Genomic DNA, 26977 nt, shown 5'->3' with positions numbered 1-26977 from the left:
GATTAATTGTAAACATTTTAGAGACTAAGAAATATTTCAATAATTTTCAGAAAATTGTGTTGTACTTAAATGAACAAAAAGTTGTTATTAACAGAAGGGGGCAAAAAAGAGGAAGAAAAGGAGGAAGATAAGTCACAGCCCAAATCTATACGGGAAAGGCGGCGACCAAGAGAAAAACGACGATCTACAGGAGTTTCATTTTGGACTCAAGATGTAGGTGAAAGACTCCTACGTCTGGTTTGTAACCTTAATTTGTAGCAGTACAGAATGTGTATAGTATATTCTTAAACTAGAAAGTAGTTTAGAATAATAGAATATGCCACTAACATTTTTGGCAAAAGTGGTGCTTGCTCAAGTTGTGCATCCTAAGCTTCTCTCTGTTTTGAAGCTTTTAGGAACAAACTAAAAATGAAGTCTTAGGTTATGCTGATAATGCTGAAAGAAATTCTAGACTACTGTAATAATCCTAATATTAATCATAATCTCAAGGGAAAAAAATCAGTGACCAATTATTTTCTACTGCATGCAAACCAAAGCAACGAGAATGAGATTCACTATCTAGCATGTTACAAATAGCTAAATTTGAACTGTGTTCAAATTAATACCTGAAAGAGCTGTTGTAAGATCTGAAGGGATATGGTCAATGTTTCAGCAGATTCTTTTGTCTTTTCCTTTTATGTAATTTTGAGAAAGTAACATTTTTCTGTGCCAAAAGCAAAGTTCTGATTCCTCTCCCGCTAGTACTGAAAATAATTATTGTTTGAGAATTTTAATCTTATATCCCATGTATGCTTTTTAGATTTTAGATAGGTAGAATTCTACCTCTCTTAGCTTTTTGTACAAAAAATCTAGAATACATTACATTCTCCTAAAGCTTTCAATTGCTTAACTATTTTTCCTCTCTCGCCTCTTTCACCAGAGTGATGAAAATGAACAAGAGCATCAGTCTGATTCAGAAGAAGGAACAAATAAGAAAGAAACTCAGGTAATTAAAAATATATATATTAACTTTTTAACAGATACATTATGACTGTTATAATTTCTGTTGCGGTTGGATTCAATTAAAGCAATGCACATGTTGGACTTGTAATGCGTACTATGTGATTTGTAAATTGATGTCATGTTTCAGTGCCATTTTCTTTGCAGGTTTAATGTTAATTTTGTATTCTTGCATTTACAGGCTTTGGTAACAATTTTAAATGTATTAACAATGAGTAAAGTTGTTTTTCTCTTCCATTTGACTTATGTGGAATTAATACCCAGGAAGTGTAGGTGAAATTTCAGACATACGTGTCATGGACATGTTGCAGCAAGTAACTGGAGAAAGCTTTTGGCTTCTAAATTGCAAATATCTTTGTTTCATCTGCTTTTTTTATTTTCAGTGAAATGATGTCCTGTGACCAGGCATTAATCTGAACCTTTTTACATTTAAATTTGGAAATGTAAATTAAAAGTGGTGTTGAAAATGTAATCAAGATGTAATATGAGAGAAACTGTTGAAAAGCAGTTTTCTACGTGGAAGAATTTCTGAGCATCCTAATTCAGTATGGTCAACTTGTTAAAAAGCCAGTAGCAGTCAGTACAGTAGGCTTGATTTAATGGGAAAAATGCTTATAAACTGATTTGTGCATGAGAATAGGATAAAGAGAATTTCAAAGGGAAGTACCAACTAAGTCTATACAATAAAATGGTATAGCAGACTATTATTTGATTATATGTCATTATTTGAGTAATAAAACTCAAAAGGTACAGCTGGTTCCTCTTCTCCCACCAGTACTTGTTGTTAGATCTGTAATTATTATATCTGTAATTATTCCATCTTCTGTTCTGTAGAAATTTGTTTTGGTGGAAGGTAATGCTTGTAGTAGAACTCTGTAAAACCACAGTGAAATGTGGTAAATCGGGCCTAGAATTACAAGCGTGATCTGTGTTAAAAAGGATGAGTGTGTTGGGGTGGAGTAGTGAAGGGTATAGAATTTGCTGCCTAATTCATGGATTGTCTTCAAAGTGTAGCACAAAATCCATTTCAAAATTATAAGCGTTCCCACAGCCTGCATATATTTTTCCAAAAAGAAAAATTGGTAGTTCAGTAATATATTGGCAGATCTGAGTTAATAGAGAGCTCTGAAATACATATAAACATGTGAAACAAACTCACTGTCACGAGAGGCATCTTAAAATTTCTACACAGTAATTGCAGTGTTTTCATAGTAAGGTGTGATTTCTTTCCTTTGCGTACAGTTTATCAGAGATTTAAAACGTAATTAAAAACATTATTAGCTTTTCTTTCCTCGATGAGCAACTATGTAGAGATTTTCAGTAATAAACTAAGAAGTGGATGCATTACTTCTGACGGTGCGCTATTTTGCCACTTGTAGAATAAGGAAATGGAATAGACTGAGGGTAACACCTCTTCCCAATTCATTGACAAAAAGTGTGTGGTTTTTTTTTAATTTGACAGAAATTGCAAATCCTTTCTGTGGTTGCTAAATTACTTCAGCTTGACACAAGTCTTGCATGGCTTGTTGTTGAAAACTCATCACTATTTGCTGATGGACCCTTTTCAATTTTGAGAAAAGAGGTGGAATAAACTGGAATTACAAAGGAGTTCTAGCATTCAGAAAATATTTATACCTTTTCAGTACTGATTATTTGATGTACTGCTCTCAGAAGCCTCTAGAAATACTGAAGTTCTCTGTTAACTCCCTCATGCGGTGCTGCTGCTGTGTTTTTTTGCTTGGAGAAACTACAAGCCAATGGTAGAAGATGGTTAACTAAATTTCCAAGAGTTTTGGCAGTAATTCAAGAATTCAGAGGTCAAGAATGAACCTTACAAATGCTACATAGAAAATTAAAGGTCTTAGACAAAATAATTTCCAGCTTGAAATCTTTATAGAACCTGACAAATACCTTTTATTTCAGAGTGGCCTGAAAGAGATTTCAGTTTGTGCTTTCTTGTTCCCTGCGCAGAAGTATCATTCAGTTTCTTAGGTGATCATTTGTCCATAGGGAAGAACTATTAAAAAGAAGTCAGATTGTGCTAACACTGTGACAGTTGGTGGTTGTTTTAATGAAATTTTATTTGGGATTTTATGTGCGAAGGACTGAGAATGCCATGTTTAGTTTCAGAAAATCCTTCAGAAGGATAATCTTAGAAATATGATGTTGGATTGTAGCTGAAAAATAAGCAAGCTCGAAGATCGTTTTGGCAACTGAGAGTCTCAAAGCAACAAACTGTTCTATTTCAGTTACATTTTAGCTTGTATGCTTTCCAGCTCTCATCTCACGGGTTTCTTTCTGAAACTGAGGCTATGAAAGAATAAACTGGTTTTGTATAAATGCATTAAATCGGTAGAGCATTGTTCTTGGGCACTGAAGAACCTTATTAGTGTAATTTGTTCTATCACTTGGTTTCTGAGAACAGTTGTCTGAAATCATACAACTGAAAGAGGTGAGAGTTAGCAACTATGCAGTTCATAGCCATACTATTCCAGAAGTATGTATCGACTTTTTCTGTATGGATAAATCTGACTTGGATTTAAATAGATACAGAACAGCAGAAGATACAGTCTTGCTCAGTCTTCTTCAGTATAGGCTCACTGAAGATGAGCTGTTTTGGAAAGTCACCATACATCCCTAGCAAGGTGAGAAAACAGTACTGCCAAACACTGTTTGTTACAAAGTTTTCTTAAGGAATAGCTTTGAACATATGCATCAAAGTGAGCTGTGAGACAGCTCCTGCTATTGTCAAACATGCCTGAACAGTGCAATTAACTGATTGTTTGCTAGCGGAAGAGGAAGATGTATTTAGATTACAGATTGAAGTTTTGTTCATGGAACTTTCAAGAATTAGAGTATTATTTTCTTTTTTGGTAATTAGATTTCACTTTGATTAGAGCTTGGTCTGTGTATTAAGACTCAGAAGTTTTCTTTGCTTTTTGAAGTTATTTGGGTTAGCTATTTGGCCTTAAGCAAAAATAGTTCAAAGTATGAATATGTGATTAAAGTCTGATTTAACGGTGGAATGTTGACCAGACAGACAAAAAAGAAAGGACTTAAGGTATAACAGAGTTATCGAGTCTTTTGGTAATGAGGAAAATGTGGTGTTTGCTCTTGTAAAAATTTTATCCCCCATATTACATCAGATGACTCACCATATCATTCCATTCCAGCCATCTTTTGTTCATGGAAATCTGGCTGCTGTTATTGAAACTGGTGCCCTTTATTCACTCTGTGGCACAGTAAGAGATAATGAAAGAAAAAGAACAAATAGTAACTTCTTTGAGACAAGGAAAATGGGGTAGAATTTAAACACACAAAATATTATCAAAGGTATTTGAGAATTAAGCATTACATGACAGGAGTCTTTGCAGGGGAGATAATATGGAATATATGTGGTGAATGAGAAATTATTTCTACTTGAGCAGGAGATGAGAATGGGAAAAGGATAAAGAAAAATCTGTTCAGGAATGGGTAAGGGAGAAACATCAAATGGCAATGATTCAAATTTTATTGCCTTTATTAGCAGTTTGTCCTTCATTCACTAGCATTGAAGCTTGAAGTGCACTTGAACTATACTGAGAAGGACACCTGTAGAAGTGGGAAGGGTGGAGGCAGAGTGAAAAAAACAGAAGACAACGAAACAACATCCCACCCCACTCGGGATGATGTATTAATATATATATATATATATATATATATATATAAGAATTCAAATATGCACTACAACTGGTTAGTTTATTATTAAATTGACCTATTTTTTTTGGTCATAACTTTTGAAAGGCGAAAGTTAGCAATGTTAGGATAATAAATATTGTTAACTTTTCTAATTCTGTGGCAACAGACACAAGAATTTGTCATTATTAAGACCGATTAAATGCTGCACTCAAATTTTGTTTCTCATTTTCATGGCTGTGGCAGTTTTACAAAACCATTCAATTATACAGTATGTAAAATTCCACCTGACTCGATTATTTCATTTCCATTACCAGTAATTATCCTAACTTGCCCAAATGCAGTATAAATACCTGAAAGTTTACTCTACATATCCAAATTCACGGATATTTGGTGGTTGCACTCTTATGGCCTATAGAAACTGATTGTATAAGGTTAGGAGTGTGTGTTATTTCAGCTTGTATACACGAGGACCCATACATTTTTATTCTTGCCTTCCTGTGTGCTGCTGATGGAACTTTGGCTACCACAGTCTGCTCCGTTTTGTGTATGCAGAACTCGCAGCACCCAGGAAGCAGAAGCTGCTGAGGCCTGTTTCTCTGTAGGCTGTGAGACCAGGCCCTGCTGCTCTGCATCCACATCCCAGCCTGGAGAATGGGAAAAGGCTGGTTTGTTGCTTTCCTGTCTCTGGCAATTAGTGCTTCCCTGTTTCCAGGACTCTCCTACCTCACCATCTCATTTGTTATCTCCCTGCATAGCTGGAAATTTGTGTTCTGTGTATGACTTATTAACTTGCTTTCCATTCAGGAAGCTGCACTGCAGCAGGTTAATGGAGAGCCCAGAGATTTTCACATTCCCACGGCAGCACGGGAGCCCACTAACAAGCAAAGAAAAGCAGCCTTAAAACCCCATTTGTTAAGAAATAGTGTAGGAATGGTTTAATTCTTGTGATAGCTGTTGTAGCTAAAGGCTAGAAGGGACCTGCTTAGCATTTTTGTTTGGGTGGCATTCCTTCAAGGTGAAAAGAGAAAACCTAGTCCTTAAGGACAAAGGTTCCTCTGTGGTTTTTTTTTGAAGTGAGAAAGAAGGAGCAAGCAGTGGGGAAGGGTTCTTTGTAGGATGTGGATGATACGGCAGAATTCTGTGGTCTCGCATGAATCTTACTTAAATCATTGGATATGCAAAATCAGGTTCATAGGTGGAAAATAAAACCATTGTGGCCCAAAGCTTAAAAACAGTGTGTACCTGTGTGATACCTAGCTACAGGACTCTTAAATTCTCAGCATTATTCATGCTCCTACAGAAAACGGCATTGTTGTGATACAAGGGGCTATAGGCTGATGCACATTCTTTGGTAGCTTACATGTTGAAAGTCCTCTTCAAGGTGTCAAGGGGGAAATTTAACGTGTTAGGGAGAATATGACTAATGTCTTCTATGCAGATTTTTTTAAATGTCTCTTCTTAAAAGGAAAGCAACCTCTGTACCCCCTTTACAACCTCCCACCCCCCCACCCCCCACCCCCAAAAAAAAAGAAGAAAAAAAGAATCACCACTGATTAAGGCTTCAGCCACTGCTCAGTGAACGTCATTGGAGGATGTCCGGAGGATTATTTCTGGAGTACAATATCTTCACCCAAGATTATTACAATAATTGGATTAAATGATGAGTCTGTATTGACTACCCAGAGGGGGAAAAGGATTGTATGGATGATGTAATGCTTAGGGGACACTCCCTCACTCTTAAGTCATTGCTTTTAATTAAGTGAAGTGAGTGTGCTGTGTGCCTGTGGATTCATTTGTAATGAATGAATTAATTAAAGCAATATGAAACATGAAATTACATAATTTCAATTTAGTCTAATAAGTACTTTTTTATGTTGTTGGTTTAATAGGTAGTCATCTCCCATTGAGGGATGCTGAAGCAATGATCTTGTAGCTTATATTTTTGTTTTAAGCTGAAGTCGTTATTTAGTTGACTTTTCAAAAACATTATTAATAGCGCTACAGAATACAGAAGAGGAAAAGAGGATTCAGATTGTGATGCCTTTGATAAGAAGGAGGAAATCATAGAAGGCAAATATGTCTGTTTGGTTCCAGACATGACAGTATTGAAACTTGACAGTGCTACAGTATGTAGTGCTGGGTAATATATGCACTTTTAATGTAACTGTTTAGTTATGCTTATTCACAGGTTGTTACATATTTTACTTAATTAAATCATTGACTTGATCTTTTTTTTTCTTCTCTCTTTTTACTCCTCCCGCTCTCAGAGTGACAGCCTTTCAAGGTATGTGCAATTTAAGTAAATTAATTTAAAATTATTACACTTTTTAGTCACATATTCTCAATTGATGTACAAAATTAGCCTAAACTCGGTACTGAGATGGGTTGATTTTAAAAAGCAATAAGGGCATTTAAAATGTATATGGAATATGTTTGTAAAGCTACAGTGCTGTTTTGGTGGCTTTTTTCCCATTTGTGGTGGGTACTGGAGGATGTATTGGATGCTGTTTGAAGTGCACTGAAGGCAGGCTGGGCATTTTGTAGAATTCAGTGGATACAGTAACATCCCCTACACATTTTTAAGCACAAAGTCAGCTTTTAGCAAAAGAAAACACAGAATATCCTACTGAAAAAAATTCTGAGGAATCTCAGGAAAAATACTGGAGCCTCTGAAAATTGGATTTTCTTAAGATTTGTTAAAAATGAAAATGCTGGAGTATCAGTAATTTTTTTTAAAGAAGGTTGCATTTGACTTCGAACCTTTAGAATTAATTAAGATGTTTTGTTTATGCTGAAAATCTGTTAACCAGAACTATCACAGCACATGAGCAGCAATGAGTGAGCACTATGAAACTGCTTTAAACTGTATTAATATTGCTTGTAATTTAGTGCTTAACAGGGTAAGGATTTTGCTGAAGATTTGTTTCATAAACTGCTTCTGTTGAAATACCAGAATTTGCAATAAGTAGCTTTGAAATCTTAATTGATCCGATAAAACTTGGAGAATTCATCTTGGCCAGTATTTTAAAGATTACTTTTTAAAAACCCTTCAATTAAAGTACTACATTTAATGTGGAACATGAATTCAAGTACTCCTTGCCAGGTGTTGGACGTGATGATCCTTGTGGGTCTTTTCCAATGCCAAATATTCTGTGACTCTATTGCAGTTTTTAAAACAGGTCTTCAAAAACAAATAAGTATCTAAGCCAAAATAAAGCCCTTTAAGCCATGGAAATACTTGAATTAAATGTTTAATTTATTTTTTTTTTTTTAATTCTCAGCATGAAATGCTGGCATTTACTTGGCATAGTTGGGAATTCTTAAACTTATTCACTTAGAGAATATTGAAATATACTGAAGAAGAGAGAAGGAATGTCAAAATCTAACTTACATCAAGTTAGTTTATAGTGGCTTAACTAAAATACATAATTGCATGTGGTTGTTTTTCTCACTTGGATGGTGGCACTCTTACAGTGTCTGGTACAGTGAGTGATGGCAGTTTGAACACAGAAACAAAGAATAAGAACTTTTATTTTGCAGATACGACACGGGATCACTCAGTGTGTCTTCAGGTGATCGTTACGATTCAGCACAGGGGCGATCTGGGTCACAGAGCTACCTTGAAGATCGAAAACCTTACTGCAGTAGACTAGAAAAAGAAGATAGCACTGATTTTAAGAAGGTAACTGATGCAGCTGTTTTGTTGTAAGAATAATGCTTTATTTCTCTTTGTCTTATTGTTTTTTCGTGAATTATTAGGAAACGATCTCCTGTTGCATCACAACTTACAGCAACTTGGCTCAATGGAGAAGCAGAACAACTACTGCCATGGGGGGAAATATACATTGCAAAACATCTTGTGGTTTTGGCACTTTTCTCTTTATAGGCAAGGAAAAAATACTGAGGAGTCAAAATACTTCTTAATTTTATGACAGATTTGATCAAATGGTTTTTGTGGTTGATTGTATTATTAAAACTGCTTCGTACATGCATTAAGCCCTTTAAGTGATGTTTGCTGCCTTACATACATATAGAAATTCGTTTAAATCTTGCTTTAAAATAGGAGTTTGTTTAAAAAAAAACAAAATGGACTGTGTTGTCTCATCTGTAATGTCTGAAGCAAAAAACTGACAAGTGTTTTTTAATGTGTGAGGTAAGTTGATTTCTCCCAATGCAAAATTGCTTTTTTCTAGAGATATTTTTAGCAATTCTTTAAAGTGTTTGCTAACTGTCTTTAAGGCTGATTTTTACTTCTTAGACTGTTAATGTATTTGCTCATTTTACATGCAGCTTAGTCATGGTTTTTAAAATGTTTGTCTAATTGTGACAATTCTTAGTATGTTTTTAATTGGATATTTTCTCTTAGCTTTATGAACAGATCCTAGCTGAAAACGAAAAGCTGAAAGCACAGTTACATGATACCAACATGGAACTTACAGATCTTAAGCTACAGCTGGAGAAGACCACTCAGGTTTGTATATAAGAAAAAGGCCCATACATAGTTGACAAAGCAAACAAGAAGCATCCCAACACAGGGGCTGCTATTTACTAGACATCAGCTTTGTTTCTTATTCAAAGGTGGGAGTGAAGGAAGTGTACCTCTCTCTGTCTATAGAAAAGAGTGCAGGATTCTGGTCTGCAGCTCTGAACAAAATGTGTGAGGCCGTTTCCTGCTTGTTTAAGTGCTGGTGGTTCTTGCCAGGACATACGTGTAACTTCTGTGCAGGGTAGGAATAAACACTTTGAACACTGCTAAGCCTGTGTTTAAACTGTCAGTCTGATTTGATTTATTAATTCATAAACCTACTGGCAGATTGGCGTAATCTGCCAGTTCTTCCTACCTAGTTAAATAGCTGTACCTGAGAGCTGAAGAGCAAATAGTGCACTTCACTTACAGGTAACTGCTCCCAGATAACAGCGCTGCATACAGGAACACCAAATATGTACACAACACTGAAATTCTTCTTAAATTGCTGTAGGGAGAATGTTCCTCATTCCCAGGTCATGTTTTCCACAATTGACCTGTGTGCATATTTCAGTGTCTTCCATATGCTCTCTGTAAATATCAGTAAAATACAAGTAAGGTGTTTGTTTTGTAGAGCTTTTAAATAGAAAAAGAACTATATTACTGCTATTTGCCAAAGGCTACACAGAGATTGAGTTACTTAGGGATGGTGACAGAGGAAGTTGGTGATAAATCCAGCTCATTCTTCTTTAGTTTTTATTTCAGTGGTACTTCCTTGAACACGTTTTAAAATGCTTTTACATACATACTTTGGACAGAATACAGTAGCAGTTACCCTTATCTGAAATGCATTTTATATTTATATTACTTTTCCTCACGGTTACACTGTGAACAAGTACCAATATCTAAATTAATTTCGTGTTTCAGAGACAAGAAAGATTTGCTGACAGATCGCTCCTGGAAATGGAGAAAAGGGTGAGTTTCTGCCAAATACCACTTGAGTAGTCTGATTTGGGCTTTGTTTTAGTTTGCTTTGTAACCTTTGGCTTGGATATATATCAGTGAGAACAGAAGCCTTTCTTGTAACTTGCATTTTTTAGAAGATTTATGGATTTTAGGTTTCAGAGTGGCAGTGAATGTAAAAGACTGTCAGATGGAATTACTCTTAAGAGTTGCCTTCAGGTTGCCTTGTTGATAACCAGGTTGTAAACCCCACTGCCCTCCAGGATTCTGCCGCTTGTTCCATCTCGTCCAAAACAATGTTGGCACTTTAGAGAGTTAAGAGTTAAGCACTTTCAGAGCATCTCATCTTTTAATTCATTTCCAACGTTCAGAGACTTTAATTTCCTCAGAGCTTTCTGGAGGCACGTGCGTCGTCCTACCAATTATTACTGGTGATGAAGTAGCTGTGTCTATCCCATGGACATCAGACCTTGAACCTGCTAATGTTATAAAATTAATTACAGACTGTCTCTTTCCTTGTACTGTAACTTTTTCCAGAGGGACTATAATGCTGTGTAGGGGCAGGGTGGATGCAAATGAATGAACCATGCAGGAAGAGGGACATTAGACAGAGACAGCCCTAAATTGATGGGGAAAGGAGACACGTAATAAATCCTCGTATGAGACAGATTGCAGGGATTATTTCAGTAGTTGTGCCCATGATAATTTTAGACAATTTAAAGCAAACAAAGTTTGTTCTGATGTGGTCCTGGCTACACATCCCTTTCTCCTCCCTGATCCTGGAGTGACACATTAGATATTAAAATGGGAAGTAAACTAAATGGACTTTGACGGTAGTAAGTGGTACGGTATATATTTACTTATCCCTAGTAAACTTGACATTTACTAGCCCTGTACATTTACTTTCCAGTGTTTGAGGTTTAGAAAACAAGTTTTAGTTCTACAAACCCATGTGGTACATAAATAAACAGTCGGTTTTATAGGAGAACATGAAGATGCAGAAATCCTCTCAGGCAGTGGGTGAAGTTCCATTAGTTTTATCTTAATAATCTCTCCAGATAATTGCAGCAACCTTTTAGTGCCTATTTCTGCTTGTTCTTGCGGCCTCATGCTGTAGGCAGTGATTTCATCAGCAGAAAAGTTTCATCAGCAGCTTTAATTGGTTCCTTGCTTGCTATCATGGCCACACAAGTGGTCATTTAATTATTTCATAGATTTGGCTGTATGGGTTATTATACAGGTGCCACATTCAGTACTGCATATCATGACATGATTTCAGTATTAAATTACTGTGCTGCTTTTTCCCCAGATGTGCCATTGTGTTAAGACAGTTGGCTACTTTGGGAATTCTTGCTCCTTTTTCTCGTATTAATGCTTAGTTCAGTAGCAGAAATGTCTTTTGGAAACGTTTCTCTTTCTGAAGTTATTACGACCGAACCTAGCAGTTAAAAAGGTAAATAATATTAGTGATAGTGTTGACCGGCTGAAGCCTGATTTACACAAGATGTAGGAGATCTTCTATTTTATGGTGTTTATTTTACTTCTTGTCAGACAATAATTTGAACAGGGATTTAATTGGGATTCCATTTTCCCCGTTAAAATCCAGAGTGAATTTCACTTGGACGGAGACCGAAGTAGGATTCCCAGCTGCTAGTCATCACTAGCTCAGCACTAGAAATAAGCTTACTAATTGTGGGGCTTTAGGAATAATTTAAAGAAGTCTTCCATGTATGGGTGAGCTAACTATATAAATATAAAAAGCAAAAACAAACCAGAAATTTTCTAAGTATAATTTTCCAACTATGACTTCAATAAAACAAAATACAAAATTGAAGATGTTGATGTAATTTCATAGAAGATAAAGGGAGGAAAGAAATAAAGTAGGGTGAACAGATGAGGAGAAATAGAAGGCTGGCAGAGAAAAACCTGGCAGCATCTTTGAACGATGATCTATTCCAGATGTAACATGCTTTTACAGTAAAGAAGGTGGGAATGCTCATTAAACCTACAAGTTCACTGTGACAAAACTTAGAAGACATAAATAAAGAAATAAAAACTGCATTTAAACCCAGCCTTCAGCAGTTGATTTCCACTCTGTGTTTTGGTGATGCACGGTCAACTTTTTTCATGTAAGGACTAGCAGTAAGTTGTTAGGCAAAAATATGGCTTTTATTAACAGTTATCTAACACTCTGAAAAGTCTATTAAAAGACAGGATTTCAGTATGGATCAGACTTGTTACCTTTAACCAGTTACCTCCAAATTCATCACCTAAGAATTTGTGATGGGACAAGGTGGGCTTTTTCATTTTTTCTTAAATGCATGAGTTTTTAACCTGTATATATCCACGTACCTCAGTCTTACTGCACCAAGACAGTGGTTTCTGGTTGCTTTAATACGTACCAATGAGCCACTGTCTTTTTTGTGCTCAGAGGCTGCCATGTGTTTTTTCTTCATCTCGAGCATTGCAGGTGTTTTTTGTTGTGCCTTAGAGAAATGCTGAAATACAAAACATCTCAGGCTGAGTAAATTTCAAAGCCTTTCTCTGAGTTCAGAGACTAATCAGATGATATTGGCAAATCTCTGTGAAACTGAATATGTTCTTTGCTGGCGTTTCTCTGGCCATTTCCTGAGATATCAAGCGGTTCAGGAAAAAAGGAACATAGTTTCATCTAATTAGAACTATATGTTTTTTACAGCAAATCCCATATCTAGCAGAGCCCATTTAAATGTTTCTTTTATATCATGTGAAGTACGCAAAGGCAATGAAATAAGGATTTTATTTAACTGGCCTTTATTGCAAATACTTATTCTTAAACAAGTTCAACAGGCAAGTTAAGCAAATTCATCCGAAGGTCTAAGGATTTTTAGCTGTCTGGAAATTTAAGATTATTTGATTGGTCATTCATCTCTTGGTAATTACAGGAATTGTTCAGTAATGCTTATCATAACAGCACTGATAATATATGTTGTCCTGTAAAACTTCTGGGTAAACTAAGGTTCTAATTAATATAAAATGGTGTGTTTTTGTTAGTCACTTGTTTGCTGCAGTTAACTCGCTGGTATTTATTATGTTATTATCAGTCAGTATCATTATGGGAAAATGAGTTACTTGAAGGAGTAAAGTACCGTAACAACTGCAGTAATCTGTTATATCAATAAACCTTTGGAATTGTTTGCTAAAATGGAAAAATGTTGGGGAATAACTGCACTATGATTAAACTAAATTCAAAATGATTTGTATCTGAAAGGTGTCCGGCAAGAGTCAGTATCAACTGGGCGGTATGATCTAACCAAAGTTTTACACACTCAGTCAATGCTGCTTGCTGTTTGCATAACACCATTGTATGCAGATGCATATGTACACTTTGCAATAATCTGTTGCTTTTGCCTTCACACTTTGGAAAAATATGAATGTAGAATACTGAATAACCGCAACTGCTTTTAAACGAGATACACTGCGTTGTCTGACACAGGAAAGCAAGCAAGCTATAAACCTCTGAAGTCTACTGCAGTAGCTGTTGATCTGTCAGATGTGTGAAAATGAGGTTTAAACAAAATAATAGTGCTTAGAAACATGGTAGCGTGTCTGCACTGCAGACTGCAGCATAGTATAGAAAACCATAAGCTAATATTCAATGAGCTACCTTGGGTGCTTTAATGAGAACCTGACATTGTTGACAAAGGCTAATTTCTCCTGCTTCTCAAGTAAGAAGGAAAAAAAAATATAAAAAACCATACTATACTAGAAACGCAGAAAATATTCAGGAAGCATTTACTGAAGAAGCAGGTGTTCTTACGTGGCTAGATTGCTTTGGTACTCAGCTGAACTGGCGTAACGTAAGTTTGGGTTGTATCTACACTACGTTGCAGTTTAGAGTGTGGACAGATCCCACTGAGCTGAGGCAGATGTTTCAGCTACGTTTGCTTGTCTTTGAAAGCTTACGCTTTTGTGCTTCTTTCTTTTAATATTCTTGTTTGTTTCTGATCATTTTCTGCATTTCTTGTATATTGAGCTTTTCCAGAAGCCTAGCTTATAAAAAAGTCCAAACAAACAGTGCTTAAGAGCTGTCTAAATTTGTGTAAAGGAAGGGGTATCTTTTGTAGGACTTGATATCTCTTCCTCCTAAGTTATTAAAATTCAGCATTGAAATATTTTCTATACATCACTGCCGTCACAAGTTTCCTACACTGTGCTTCTGGTTGTATGATCTTTGAAACTTGAAGTATTTCACAGTTATCACAGTGTTGATGAGTAGTAATTAGTAAAGAAGGTATTGTTTGGTGTTAACATACGTCTTTTTGGATTTAGGAAAGAAGAGCTCTAGAAAGAAGGATATCTGAAATGGAAGAGGAACTGAAAGTAAGTACTGCTAACTGCTAACACAGTGTATTGATGTCAGTGGCTTAAAACAACACTTAATCTAGCAATGTTTCCAGTCTTTAGAATGTCATTAGAAAATAAATAAGCGACAGGCACATTGAAAGTCAGTAATCTCTTTTTTTCATTCTGTAGTGAAGCTTTTTTGCTGGTATAAGCTGTAACATATGTGGGACTTACTCTGCTGTAGTGCATTGACTGATGAGGAACATTCAGAGACATCTGCACTGAAATACATCTTGATCCGATCAGGGCAGAATTGCAGTCTTTGTCTTGGATACAAGACTCTTATATTTATCAAGTTAAAAATAGTGGTGTATAATTCTGTAGGTTAAGCATAGATAATTTCATAGATTAAGTATTAAATGTTGCTTCAGTCCTTATCTCATGTTTATTAAGTTACGTACCAGGAAGTCTGTTACCAGCGTCAAAAGAAAAAATTATATAGAGTTAGTAACCATCAGTTTTTAGTGACCAAAAAAGCAGCAGGTAATTTTAATTCCAGATTGTAACAGAAAAGCACCATTTACCACATGCACTGAATAATAAAATGCCGTGCTTCGACTTGCGTCATTCCCTGCTTTATCAGCATTTTAAGTCCTTTGATATGATTGAGAAGTCTGAGAAATCTAGCAAGTCTGTTTTGTATTACATCCTTGGATGTAATATTGGACATAGGCTACCAAACTGATAAAATTAAGGTTCAACTGGAAAACAATTGGAACATGATGAAGATGTCTTTGTATGCTGTAATTTTAAAGAACCACTGTTTTGATATTTGGTTGTTGTCATCAATTCAAAAGTCTCCTTTCAGGCTCATTTTTGAGCTCCCTCTGGTGCTTGGAAACTGTATTAACTACCAAATCCTTGTCATTAAAATACATGCACTAGGGTTTGCTGATGTATTTGAGCCAGACAAGCAGAAGTAAACAGGATTCAGGCCGAGACAGTTAGATCTAAGGGGAGGACACTGCATATCAGGTTCTTTGAGGGGTCTTCAGAAGTGAAATCTGTATAAAACTTAACTACGGCGTAGGAACATAACTGGTTTTATGAGGTGTATGAAGGGGATATGAGCTTCTCTTACAAGCCTGTACATTGCTGATAGGAGTAGTTGGGATACAGAGAAAATCAGAGAATGCAAATACCTTGCGTTTTTCAAAAGCAAACCTTCAGTATGTGGAAGTTTGGAATTAAAGATGAATACTCTTCTTGTTGTTTGTTACACTGTCGTGCACACATATATATTAAGTGCAGCATTATTTATTGACTTTTGAATAGATTGTTTGTTTGTTCATTTGTGGGTTTTTTTTGGTTTTTTTGGTTTTTGTTTTTTACACAACTACAACATTAAGTAAAGGATTAAAGGATTCCAGGAATAGCTGTCATAGTTGATGTGTCCTGAACTGTTTAGGAAAGCTATGACTGATCACTGCTTGTTCTTAGATTGCTTTTCAGGAATGTGCCACTTGCCTGATACTTTCCTTTCACAGCAAGCTGTCTACTTTAAACAGGACTGTCTCTTCTTCTAAGTTTTCCTTCAATCCTGCTGCCTCTAGTTCTTTTAAACATAATATGCATGCGTGTTTTTTGGGGTTTTTTTTGTTTGTTTGTTTTTTCTCAATTTCACTTCTATTTCTTTGATTCCTGCAGAACCTGCAACCAATAAAGCAGATTCAGTCTTTGAGAAACATAAATGAGCGACTGGTGACTGAGAATAGGGCCTTGACCCGTGTGGTTGCCAAGCTGTCAGGGTCCTGTAGGCAACTGCGTTCTGTGGACTTGTAATTTCTTCCTTCTCCTTTGTGTAGCCAGGCAGGTGCTGACAATAAGTTTGTGCTTGGGTAGAATTGTGCTATTAACACCTGTGTGTTGGAAGCTGACTTACTGCTTGGTTATGGAAGCGTGGCTAAAGCATGGTGTCTGGTGTACCAAATGGAGATGCTGCAGATATATTGGTATGGTGTGGTATTGTCGGTACTAGCACTCAAACTTGTCATTGCTCCCTTGATGCTGAGTTGGCAAGGGTTCATGAGATCTTCAACACCTTAACACCCTGACAGCAATTTGAAAGGATTTGTGTTGAGTTTGCATTAGGATACGCTGAAGTCACCATTTTTATCTAGACTAAGCTTAGAATTTGCAAATCCAGCACTAATTTGAAGGTTATTGATATATATTGCTGTATATGCAAGTGTTCCAGTTATGGTCCTACTGTCCTATCATGCAAAGACCAAACAGACACAAAAACACCCTGCCCTGAGTGTCAGTCAGCTCTCTGGCCTGGCTGAAAAGAAATCCCATTAGTGGTCGTACAGTTTGATCCATCTCACTGCAGGGTGGTTGTGTAACTAAAGTTAGCACTCAGCAGCAGGAGGGGGAACTGTCCCTTCAGGGCAGCCTGTCTTAGATCAACTTCAGCTAACAATGTGAGTTTTCAACATGACCAAGCTAATGTAGTGTCAGCTGTCCACAGCCACATGTCCCTACCATGTGTTTTTGCAAGCACTGGCATTCCTTTAACCATGCTAAGCCTTTTCAGTATGTTAAACCACAGAAAACCATTCAGTATTCTCTTTTTTAGAGGAAGTTTTCAGAGGCAGATAATGGTGAAGCTCAAGGAGCAGGATGGGCAGAGAAAAGCAGTGGCTATGCTGCAGAAAGGCTGGACGTTTTGATGGTAGCTTGACTATAGCACTGTGGCTCATTAATCTGAACAGCTGTCTTGACAGTGCATGAGCTTTCTCTAATCCTAATGTACAGAGCTGTTTTATACGTACAAACTGTTAAATCCTCCAGCAAATACGGGTGTTTTTATTACTGAGCTGGTTCCAGCAAGTGGTTATTGAAAAGTTATTTGATCTGCTACAGTACTGCAAAGTTACCAGCTGATCACATAATGCAGATAGGCAAAATAATGCATTTTTAATCTTATTCCAGAATTCTCTTACTTAACTGAAAAGGAAACTGGGATTTAAAGCTCTAGGTACAGTATGTAATTGCACATTGTAGTGGGTTTAATGCAAAGCTTTTTCTGTGCTTCTCCACGTGAAAGGCATGTGATGCCATCTCATAATAAGTTTGAGTACGATAGGAACGCACTGCTCCAAGAAAATTGCATAAATGTCTTTAGCTGGGCTTAATGTGTAGTTTTATATGTCAGGATTAGTCTAGGTGGGAAGTGTAAGGATTTTATGCTATTTGATCTTATCCTTTCTGATAAGTCTCCCATTACTTACAGCTCCTTTTGTCTCCCACCAATGTTCCTCTATTCTTTAGCAGACTTAAAACAAAAGAAAATGTTTTCTTAGTATGTATTCTGCCTATTACTTTAATCACAATTTAAACTTATCCACAGAGAATGGCAGACATGTAATGGTATTGGATTATGTTAAAGCTCCAAATTTGAACAGTGCTTTGTTGTTGTTGTTGTTAAAACGATTAATCAGAAAATACAGCAGTTTCTGGGTCTGCCTGCATAACATATCATTGACTGCTGCTCCCCAGTCACTAAGCTGAAGGGCTGTAAAGTAACTGGAATTGCTGTGATAAGATGGACTCTCCAGATTGGTTCTCGCCCCTTCTTGTCCCAATAGACTCAATGTCAAAACAAGACACTATCCTGAGGTCACAACTCCAAGACACGAGAATGAAAAATACAGAACTCGTTTGATGCCTGTATGTGTATGTATGAGAATTCTCTTGGATGGTGCAATAGCTTTTTGCTTCTTTCCTCCTGTAGGCGCTCCATGTCATGGAGTAGATAGCAGCATTAATTTAACTGTCCGAACTCACAGAACACAACATTGTCTCCTCTTACTCTTAAGATTTGGGGTCCTTCTGTGAATTTTCTCCTTGCGAGTTTTTCAGGAAGTAAATCAGTGTCTCTTTGTGGCAGACATGTGACATGAAGTGGTAATAAGCTGTTGTACAGTGTAAAAATCACAGATAATATTTGAAAATTGTCAAATGGTGGCTTGTGTTGCTCGTGTTCAAATATGTTGATGTGATTTTGAAAGCAATTGGTATTTTACAGCACTTGATATTCAGAGCACAGCTTTCACTTGACTGCGATGGAAGCTGCAGAATTAAAGCACTCTGTCTCCCTGTGAAGAGCTCAGTTTGGGTGGCTTGTCCTGAGCCGCACTATGGGATAGAGCTGGAATCCAGGCTAGCAGAATGATTCTAAATTGTGGAGATCACCTTTTCTTTCCACTTATGTTATCCGGTTACCTTTTGTTTCACATACTCTGGTATTTGCAGGTGAAAAAAAGGTAGAGAACCCATAGCCTCAGTCATGTCCCATGCACCACCCTATTCACTGTGAGAACCTGCTGTTAGTGAACTGACTGTGGACAGGAATCCTTCAGAGGAGATGTGTAAATGAAGGCTGTCGTGTAACGCTTAGTTAATTAACCCTGCGTTTTTAAATTCACAGTTCCTTCTGCTCCATAATAATGCTCTGAGTATAATGGATCTACAAGTATGATTTTGTTTGGATAAAATGAAAACAAAGCTAGTGGGGTGGAAATTTCATCATGAAAGATTAAGTAGTGGTTGTTACGTAGGTCATCGGTTGGACTTGGACCTCTTGTGTGCTGTTGCACCTTGAGGTTACTGAATAACTACGCTGCAGGAATAGGCTGTTACCTCCTGTGGAAACGTGCTGCTAGAAACCATACACGTAATATAGCTGTGAGTTTTATAGGTGGTTTGTTATCAGTGTGTGAATACTGACACTGAGAATTTCTGATATTACTTCTAGTTTCTCTGATAAGTTCTGCTCTCCCAGTACAATGCTCTGTGCACTGGCTTGTCCTCTTCTCCTGTCTGATCCTGTCCAACTCTCACCTCACTTGGCTTCTGCCTTCCAGTTCCTGTGTTGGTGTGTCAGCCATCTCCTGTGGCAACCTTAACTTGCCATCTCCTACCTGGCACGCCTGAGCACACAGCCTGGTGTTTTGGTGATCTGATCTTGTGTGAACCGTGCTATTCAGGGATGGGACCCCAGAGAATAGGATGTGCGCTTGAACACAAGTTTGGAAGTGATTGAAAGATTAATGCTCTGAGTTAATAAGCTGAATCACACTGTATCTGATCAGGATGAAGTCATCCGAGAGAACAGTGGAAGATATAATTAGCTACAGCATGTTATTGTGAAACTGCGAGTGCAGTGTAGACGAGCCTCTTTAAATTGTCACTGATTAACATTCTTTGTTTTGCACTGAAATCTGAAGCATTAATTGCTTTCCTCATGCTACTCTAAATGCTTTTGTGGAGAGGCTGCTCATCTGCACCACTTCGTTTTAGTGCACCTAGACCAGGCTATTGAGAGTTATTAATCTGTAGCTCCTAACTCTGTCGTGCTAAAAGGTGAGGATTTTCTGAGCTGCTGATGCAAAGGGGGGCAATAACGAGCAAAGCATTTCAACCGAGTGAAGATTCTTATCCCCGGCGCTTGTCTGCACTTGTTGCTGTGACTTGGAGAATAACAGCAAATAATAACCATCGTGTTTCTTTTCTGACAGATGCTACCAGACCTGAAGGCAGACAACCAGAGGCTAAAAGATGAAAACGGGGCCTTGATCAGAGTTATAAGCAAACTTTCCAAATAAAGGGCTTACTACAGCAGCAGATAACGGTATTGCACATGGCGAGTAACTCCAGTGGACCAGAGTGTGGCAGTCACTGGAAGTGTGGGAAGATCCCTTGGAGACTCATTTTCAGATATCCTGCCAAACGCCCTCTTACCTGTGTGTTTTTGTATCAAGATCATTGTTTCTGTTAAAATGCAGCTGCTGAGAAGAAAAAATGACTGAGAAATCTTGTTTACAGCTACAGCGTTATAAGGAAAGTGTTCAAGGCCAGATACGCCTCAGATATTTAACCAGTAAGCCTTAGTTGTACATAAACACTTTTACATCAACAAAAGCTTTCAGCTCTCACAGAAGACAGTTACTCAATAACGTTTTTGTTGTGCCACAACTCCCAGGTGTTTGTTTTTTATTTCTATACTCAGTTTTTTTCTTTAAATCTTAAGTTTGGATTTTTTTTTTCCCTTCTAATTATTCATGTACCAGATTTTCTTGTACAGTGTTTTCACAGCTTTACCATTTGCAGAGACCACACACCCTTTTAAACTACATATTCGTGTAGCTACCTAGAGTTGTGTTGTCCAGCCACCTGGAGCAGAGAAGTTTGGTGGAACATTTGCTTTCACTGTTTGTGCAATATGCATTTATTCCCTATACAGAATGCTTTAAGAGTCAGTTGAAACTAGAATTATTTTAAGAGTCCTGTTTTCTGCCTTCATCGGTCACTTAAAAATAAAAGTTTGTAGTGAAAGATGCTAGATCCTGTAATCGTCACATTCATTTGAGCAGGTACTGAGTGATGCTGTATATATAAATGTGTACTGGTTTGATTTTTCAGACCACCACGTGGCATGCTTGAATATATTTCCCTATTGCAAATGTCTGTTAATGCAAATTAGGCTACTCCAGAATAGTGTGTTTAACAAAGTTCATTAATTTTTATGGTATAAAGAATTTAGACATTGTACATTGTATGGAGCCCTTATCTTTACAAAAGGTCTAAACTATATAAAATACTTTATTATCTTTTCTTCCCGTTCTTTTTTTTTTTTTTTTTGGTTTTGTTTTCTTTTGTTTTTGTTTTTGTTTTTTTCATTTGATAGTGTTCACCATAATACAAAATGCATAAATATAACTGCTTCACTACATTTCACATACCTGTATTTATCTGAGTGCTGTCCAAACCTGTTGTGCTAGCCAAAGTAATGTTACTAAATCATTGGAGAAACATAACCCCTTCCACTCACATTCATGTTTATATGCACTGTTGCCGTGCCAGAAGGCATCTAATTCGATACCACCGTCGTGTCAGACCATTTTATACATTTCAGTGGCCTTTAAAAACAAGAAAAAAAAGTACTTAAGCGAAGATTGCTTTTGTTAGAAACAGCTTTTATATTTCATTCAACCGTTCAGAATACGACCATCCTATCGGCACATACTTCATTGCCTAAAACCACTGACCAGATCAGCCATTAAAACCGATTGTACATTATAAAGCTTGTAGTAGCTATTGTATTATTGATTATATTGTATACTATATTAAATGTGAATTTGTACCCCTTCATTTAAAAAGGTCATTGTGTCCTACTGCCTCCTGGGGGATGGGGTTAGCATTAGGGGGGTGGGATACGGCCGGGGAAGGAAGACGCGACGTCCTCTCTCCGTTGTTTGGTTTTTTGGAGATGTAAGGTTGTGCTCTTACTACCAAGCTCAGGATTCTCGATTTTAAAGGTACACGGGATAGTCTGAGGTGTCTGACTGTCATGGATCTGTGCGAGAGGTGGGGCTGAACCGCAGGGAGCTCCCACTGTCACGTGTTAACGTCAAATAAGCGGAGAACTGAACGGTTTGGATGGCTGCAGAGAACTGAGTTCTGTTACAAGGCAGTTGGGCGTATTCTCTGTGATATTTGGTAAAGTTTGGGTGCCTGTGAATGATTAAATACGTGTTTCTAATATTTTAGTGTTTTATATTTAGGTTATTTATTCTTTATATCTTAAAGAAAAAAAAGAATGGCTACTGTGCTCTATTGATTTTATTGGTAGTACTGAGCAGACCTTGTATCTGCATGAAACTAGTTGCAAAACCCACTATTTTGGAAAGAAAGAAAGAAAAGAAAAAAAGAAGTATTTTGACATATACAAATAAAATGAATACAAACTATTTTAATCGTGTGAAAGTTTTACTGAGGAGACGCTGCGATTCGTTACGAACTTGAACCATGTTGTAAGTTTGTTGGGATTCTTCGATGGGCGTTTGTGGTTTATCACGCCAATGGGAGTACCTTGCAAAGACTGTAATCAGATGGTGATTGTTTGCACATCGTTGTACACGCACATCTGTAAATGCTACAAGTAAAAAACGCCGTATTTATGCAATCTGTAACAACGTGGGCAGATGTTTGTTTATATATTTTACTTAAACCTGTGTGCAGAATCTGAACCATTTTTACGTGGCGTTATCACAGGCTCGCTGAGCAGTTGCCAACCGTGTGCCATGGCCATACTGTCACCACTGTGCTGCAGACTGAATGCAGCCCAGATGAGTGCTCTGTGCTTTAGGGACAGTTTGCATATGAGGAACCATTGCTGCTGGCTGCTGACTCCAGCAAGCCTGCTTCAGTGACCCACAGCCATTCAAAAAGAGCAGCTTAGATGTTCAGAAGGCCTCTCAGTGTGGAAAGGGAGAGATGTTTGCGTGCCACAAGTAACACCAAGTACAGGTGGAAGCATGGACGGAGCTGGGTGGTCTTCTAAAGGCGCTTTCATCGTGCAGCCGTTAAGATAATGTGTTTTATAGGTGTTTGATAGGGAAATGTAACTTCCAGCTACAATCCCAAAGGCTTCACAGCAAAACGAGAGAGAAATTCACTACATCACAAACGGTTCATCAAAGAAAAACCGCACAGCTATAAAAGCTTCACATAATTTGTTACGGAATCTTTTTAAAGTACAAGAATGGAGGAACATGCAGCCACCACATAGATGGTTGCTTCCTCATGGTTTGTGTGCATATTGTTAACGTTTAGCTGTGGGGATTTAGTTCCCCGAGGTGCTCAGGTGGAAGCAAGGAGTAGCAAGGGGCAGAAATGGTGGTGGTGGAGGTACGTGCTTTACCTTTGTCTCGAGTGCAAGAGCAGCAGCTCGGGTTTGCTACAGTCACAGCAAGGACTCAACCAGCAGCCTGGTCAGGAGGGAAAGGCAGAATTAAAGCAAACAACAAAAATACCTTCATAAACCCACAGTGAAGGGAGAGCTGCTGCCACACTGGTGAAGTCATCGGCTATTCCTGCTTTTGTCAGCACCTCCCCATTCTGTAGTACTGATTAGATAGGGAAAGTATGTAGTAGTTGGAGAAAGGGGGAACTGTTTTTCATTTGAAAGCATCACCTGCTGGACGTCTAATGTTTCAGATCTGCTCGGGGATAACAATGCAGGGACAAAAGCCCCACATTCCAGCTAATTATTTCACCCTTCTTCCTTGGGTTTCGCAAACTCACTGAAGCTGAGCAGAGCACTAAGCCAGGCCAGCACGGCTCCTCTCCCAGTGTGGTCTTTTCCTTTTGTTACTCCTGCTGGACAAAAAACTGGGGGAGGTGGGTGAGAAGAGCAGTGGATGCTGCCATTGGGCGCTTCACCCAGTCCTATGGATGGGGGGGATGGAGGCTGAGCTCACCATGGGGGGCTGCTGGGCCTGCAGAGCTCTGACACCTGGGGTGGCTTCCAGCAGGAACGGGGGGACACAACCCCATGTCAGAGTCAGGTGCGATGCGGTGCGATGGTTCCTCTTGCCCACAGAAGGGGCAGCCTGGGTTGGAGCTGCTGCTTTATAGGGGCTTCCCAAGGCTTCCCATTCCATCGGCTGCCATGAAATGCACAGCTGGGTAAGACATATGAACAATACCCGGGCTGCTCGCCGCTCGAGCACAAGATTTCACAAGAAGCGAATTTGTTTTAAAAAAAAAAAATAAATAAAATGAAGCACTAAAACCTACCTCCTCGCACCACCTGCTCCTCGCACAAGGCGCGGTTCTCCAGCAGCCATCCGGTCACCCATTGCCTCCATCAGCTGCCGGGCCGGAGCTGCACCCAGGAGAGGAGGCGGCCGCCAAGCGGCGCCAGAGCTCCGGGAGCGGCCGCGCTGAGCCGCGCTGTCCGGCTTCGCGCTGCCCTCCTCAGCCTTCTCCCCCAGCTCTGTATCGGCAGCGCTTTGCCCGTTCCCCGGCTCCGCAGGCACCGCTCCGGGGCCCGGCTACGTTCCCTGCCGCCCGGGGTGTCCGCCGCGGTGGACAAATGCCCTCCCGAATCTGTGACTCTGTGACCCCCCGGTTCATCCACCCCAGCGCTTCTCTCTCGGTGCTCCCGGTCCCCGCCGCCTCTTTCAGCCCACCATCCCGCCCCCCTCCCCTCCTGCTGCTCCATCGCATTCTATACTCGTTCACCGCTCCCTCGGCTATAGGCAGCACCCCGCGCCGAGCTCAGCTCCGGCAGCGCTCCCTGCCCCCTCCCCGTGTTCTTGGACCTCCCCATCTCGGCAGCGCACAGCCCTAATGGCTCGGGAGATGCCATTAATCTTTTCCCTGACCGCAGGATCTCTTTTCCCCTGATAATCTAATCTTTACTCCGGAGGAATGTCTCCACCAAGCCAATTAGTTCCCACCTACTCTAGTTTCTCTCTAACCCAAGGGAGTGCTTCTGCCATTAGCTCAGCGCTCTGCGAGTCACCTGTTCTCATTCCACACAGCTATTCCCCTCCTGGGGAACAGGACCTGTTTCATAGGTGCTCCTCTCCTCCATACCCCTGCACAGGTGAAGGTGAAAGCACTTACAGCTCTTACCATCGAGGTGCCTGCAGGACAACAACCACTCTCTGTTTCTTGTTTAGTTTCCTTTCACCTCTTTTTGAGCAAACACGGGGATGCCAGTAGGGCCTGTGGCTACGTGGGGCCATTTGTCACTGAAACAAGTCCCATTGCACGGCCTACCAGCATCACGTTAGCAATAGGATGTATGTCTTAATTTGATGTTCTTGAAGCTGTTCTCTCCCTTTGTATTTTGTTTGCTTTCTCAGCAAGACTGTAAGCTCTCCCAGCCGCTCCCCCTCCTCCGCTTACACTCGCTGATATGCCACAGCCACTGATTGATTGCTGTTTGTGTTTGCTTTGGACACTTCCAGACGATTGCTACTAATAACCAGCACTGAATTCCTGACATATCTGCCCCATTCCTGCTACGAGGCAACTTCTATATGGTCCATCGTATGAAAAACACCGGGTCCTAGAAATACTGTGGGGCAGGAGCGGAATAATCTCCAAATGAATGGGCAGCTCAAACAGAGCGTTGTAGAAAGCCATCACACTACATTCTGCATGCATCATCTACCGCATTTCAGTGCTGGCCAAGCTCCTTACTCAGCTCTCTGAGGGCAACCATCAGCAGCACCCTGCTGTCCCATTGGGACAGCAGAGCGGGTCCACCACAGGGTGCACAGGACGGCCCAGAGACCCCGGGGATTTGGTACTGGTCCTTCCCAGAAGCGAGTAACTCTTAGGGGCTCGAGGGCTGATCATCAATAACAAACAAAAGCTGGGAAGGTTGATGAAGTGTAAGTAGCGCCCACAGGACGCAGACAGACAGCAACTCGGAGCTGGTTTCTAATTACTTTTATGCTTCGATTTAGAGATACAGAAAGAGAAGAGCTGGATTGTCTTTACAGTGCTGAGGCTGCCGTCTTTCAGAGGAGGGAGCAGGCTCTGCTGGAGCTGATAGTTCCTTCAGCTCTGGTAAAAGCTTCTTGGTGTACAAAGAGCTTTATATCGAGCACTAATGGAGGTCATTAGATGTCGACATCCAATCTGGAAGCTTATCATAAACACAGAAAGTAACAAAGGTGGTGTTATGCAGATAACTTAAGGTTATCTCAACTGTAACGTAAACCTCTGATATTACTTTTGTCGTATGGAGAGGTACAGGCAGCCCTTCATTACCAGATACCGGAGGTGGCACAACAGCTGTGTGACCCGGCAGCTCCTCGTTAGCTCAGCCGGTGGCGGCCCAGCTGACTCTGAGGCCGGCTGGAGCACAGTGTGACACAAACAGCACAGAAAACATCCGGGCCTGGCTTACATCCAGAAGGCGACATGAGCTCTGTCACACAACGGGCACGGAGACACCAACAGCACCTCTGGTTGAAAGCAGCTCATTCCCCAAAGGGCAAATGTAGGGGCTGTGAGACAGCAGGGAGTAACTCCATCGCCTACGCCGTGTGCTCGAGCACGTCTAGGTGGTACATTATCTCAGAACATGTTTCCTAATGTAAGTCGCTTTACATTTGTCTACGTTGAATTTCACGTGCTGCTTTGTCAGCACCACCCAGTCTGGCAATGTTATCTTTCACTTTATCAATCTGTTTCTTTCCAGTACTTCACAGAATATCTCAAGTTGGAAGGGACCCACAAGGATCACCAAGTCCAACCCCCGACTCCTCACAGACTGCCCCAAATCAAACCCTGTGTCTGAGAGCATTGTCCAGAGTTCCCTGAATTCCAGCACTTGGTGCTGTGCCCACCACCCTCTGGTGAAGAACCTGTTCCTTGCCCCCATGTTCCCCTCCCCTGACACAGCTCCATGCCGTTCCCTCAGGCCCTGTCGCTGTCACACAGAGCAGAGCTCAGCGCTGCCATCTCCTCCCTGTGAGGAGCTGCAGCCGCCATGAGGCCTCCCCTCAGCTCCTCTGCTCTGGGCTGTGCCAACCCAGGGACCTCAGCTGCTTCTCACACATTTTGTCCTCCTGCCCCTTCTCCGTCTTCATAGCCCTGCTTTGGACACAGTAGTTTTATGTCCTTCAGATACTGTGGCACAGTGCTCAAATCTGGCCCTAGACGGTACCTTTTGGG

General features: G+C 39.7%; 1 protein-coding gene and 1 long non-coding RNA gene across 11 annotated transcripts in view; one reads left to right on the top strand and one right to left on the bottom strand.

The window, feature by feature from the left end:
- The window catches only part of PPP1R12A (protein phosphatase 1 regulatory subunit 12A), a 115252-nt gene extending 93606 nt beyond the window's left edge, over nt 1–21646 (top strand). For 4 of the 10 annotated variants that reach the window (XM_015857241.2, XM_015857260.2, XM_015857188.2 and 1 more), the window contains 9 exons: nt 95–213; nt 920–985; nt 6945–6961; nt 8218–8359; nt 9044–9148; nt 10070–10117; nt 14417–14467; nt 16139–16300; nt 20014–20095. In XM_015857241.2, coding sequence (XP_015712727.1) covers nt 95–213; nt 920–985; nt 6945–6961; nt 8218–8359; nt 9044–9148; nt 10070–10117; nt 14417–14467; nt 16139–16273 — 683 coding nt within the window. In that variant the 3' untranslated portion in view covers nt 16274–16300; nt 20014–20095. Of the gene's footprint in view, nt 1–94; nt 214–919; nt 986–6944; nt 6962–8217; nt 8360–9043; nt 9149–10069; nt 10118–13355; nt 13387–14416; nt 14468–16138; nt 16301–20013 lie in introns of those variants that run through there. The other 6 variants (XM_015857226.2, XM_015857277.2, XM_015857269.2 and 3 more) reach the window with 4 other exon arrangements.
- A 453-nt stretch (nt 21647–22099) lies between these two features.
- Nucleotides 22100–24460, bottom strand: LOC107311058. Its single transcript, XR_001553844.2, has 3 exons — nt 24077–24460; nt 23199–23943; nt 22100–22430 (listed from the first exon to the last, which is right to left on the bottom strand). It is a non-coding gene; the product is annotated as an uncharacterized LOC107311058 (long non-coding RNA).
- Nucleotides 24461–26977: the final 2517 nt, after the last annotated feature.

The sequence above is a fragment of the Coturnix japonica genome, chromosome 1, assembly GCF_001577835.2.
Source record: "Coturnix japonica isolate 7356 chromosome 1, Coturnix japonica 2.1, whole genome shotgun sequence".
In the NCBI taxonomy this organism is placed as follows: domain Eukaryota; kingdom Metazoa; phylum Chordata; class Aves; order Galliformes; family Phasianidae; genus Coturnix; species Coturnix japonica.
Note: the sequence above shows the minus strand (reverse complement) of the source record. Positions and strands in the feature narration are given on the sequence as shown.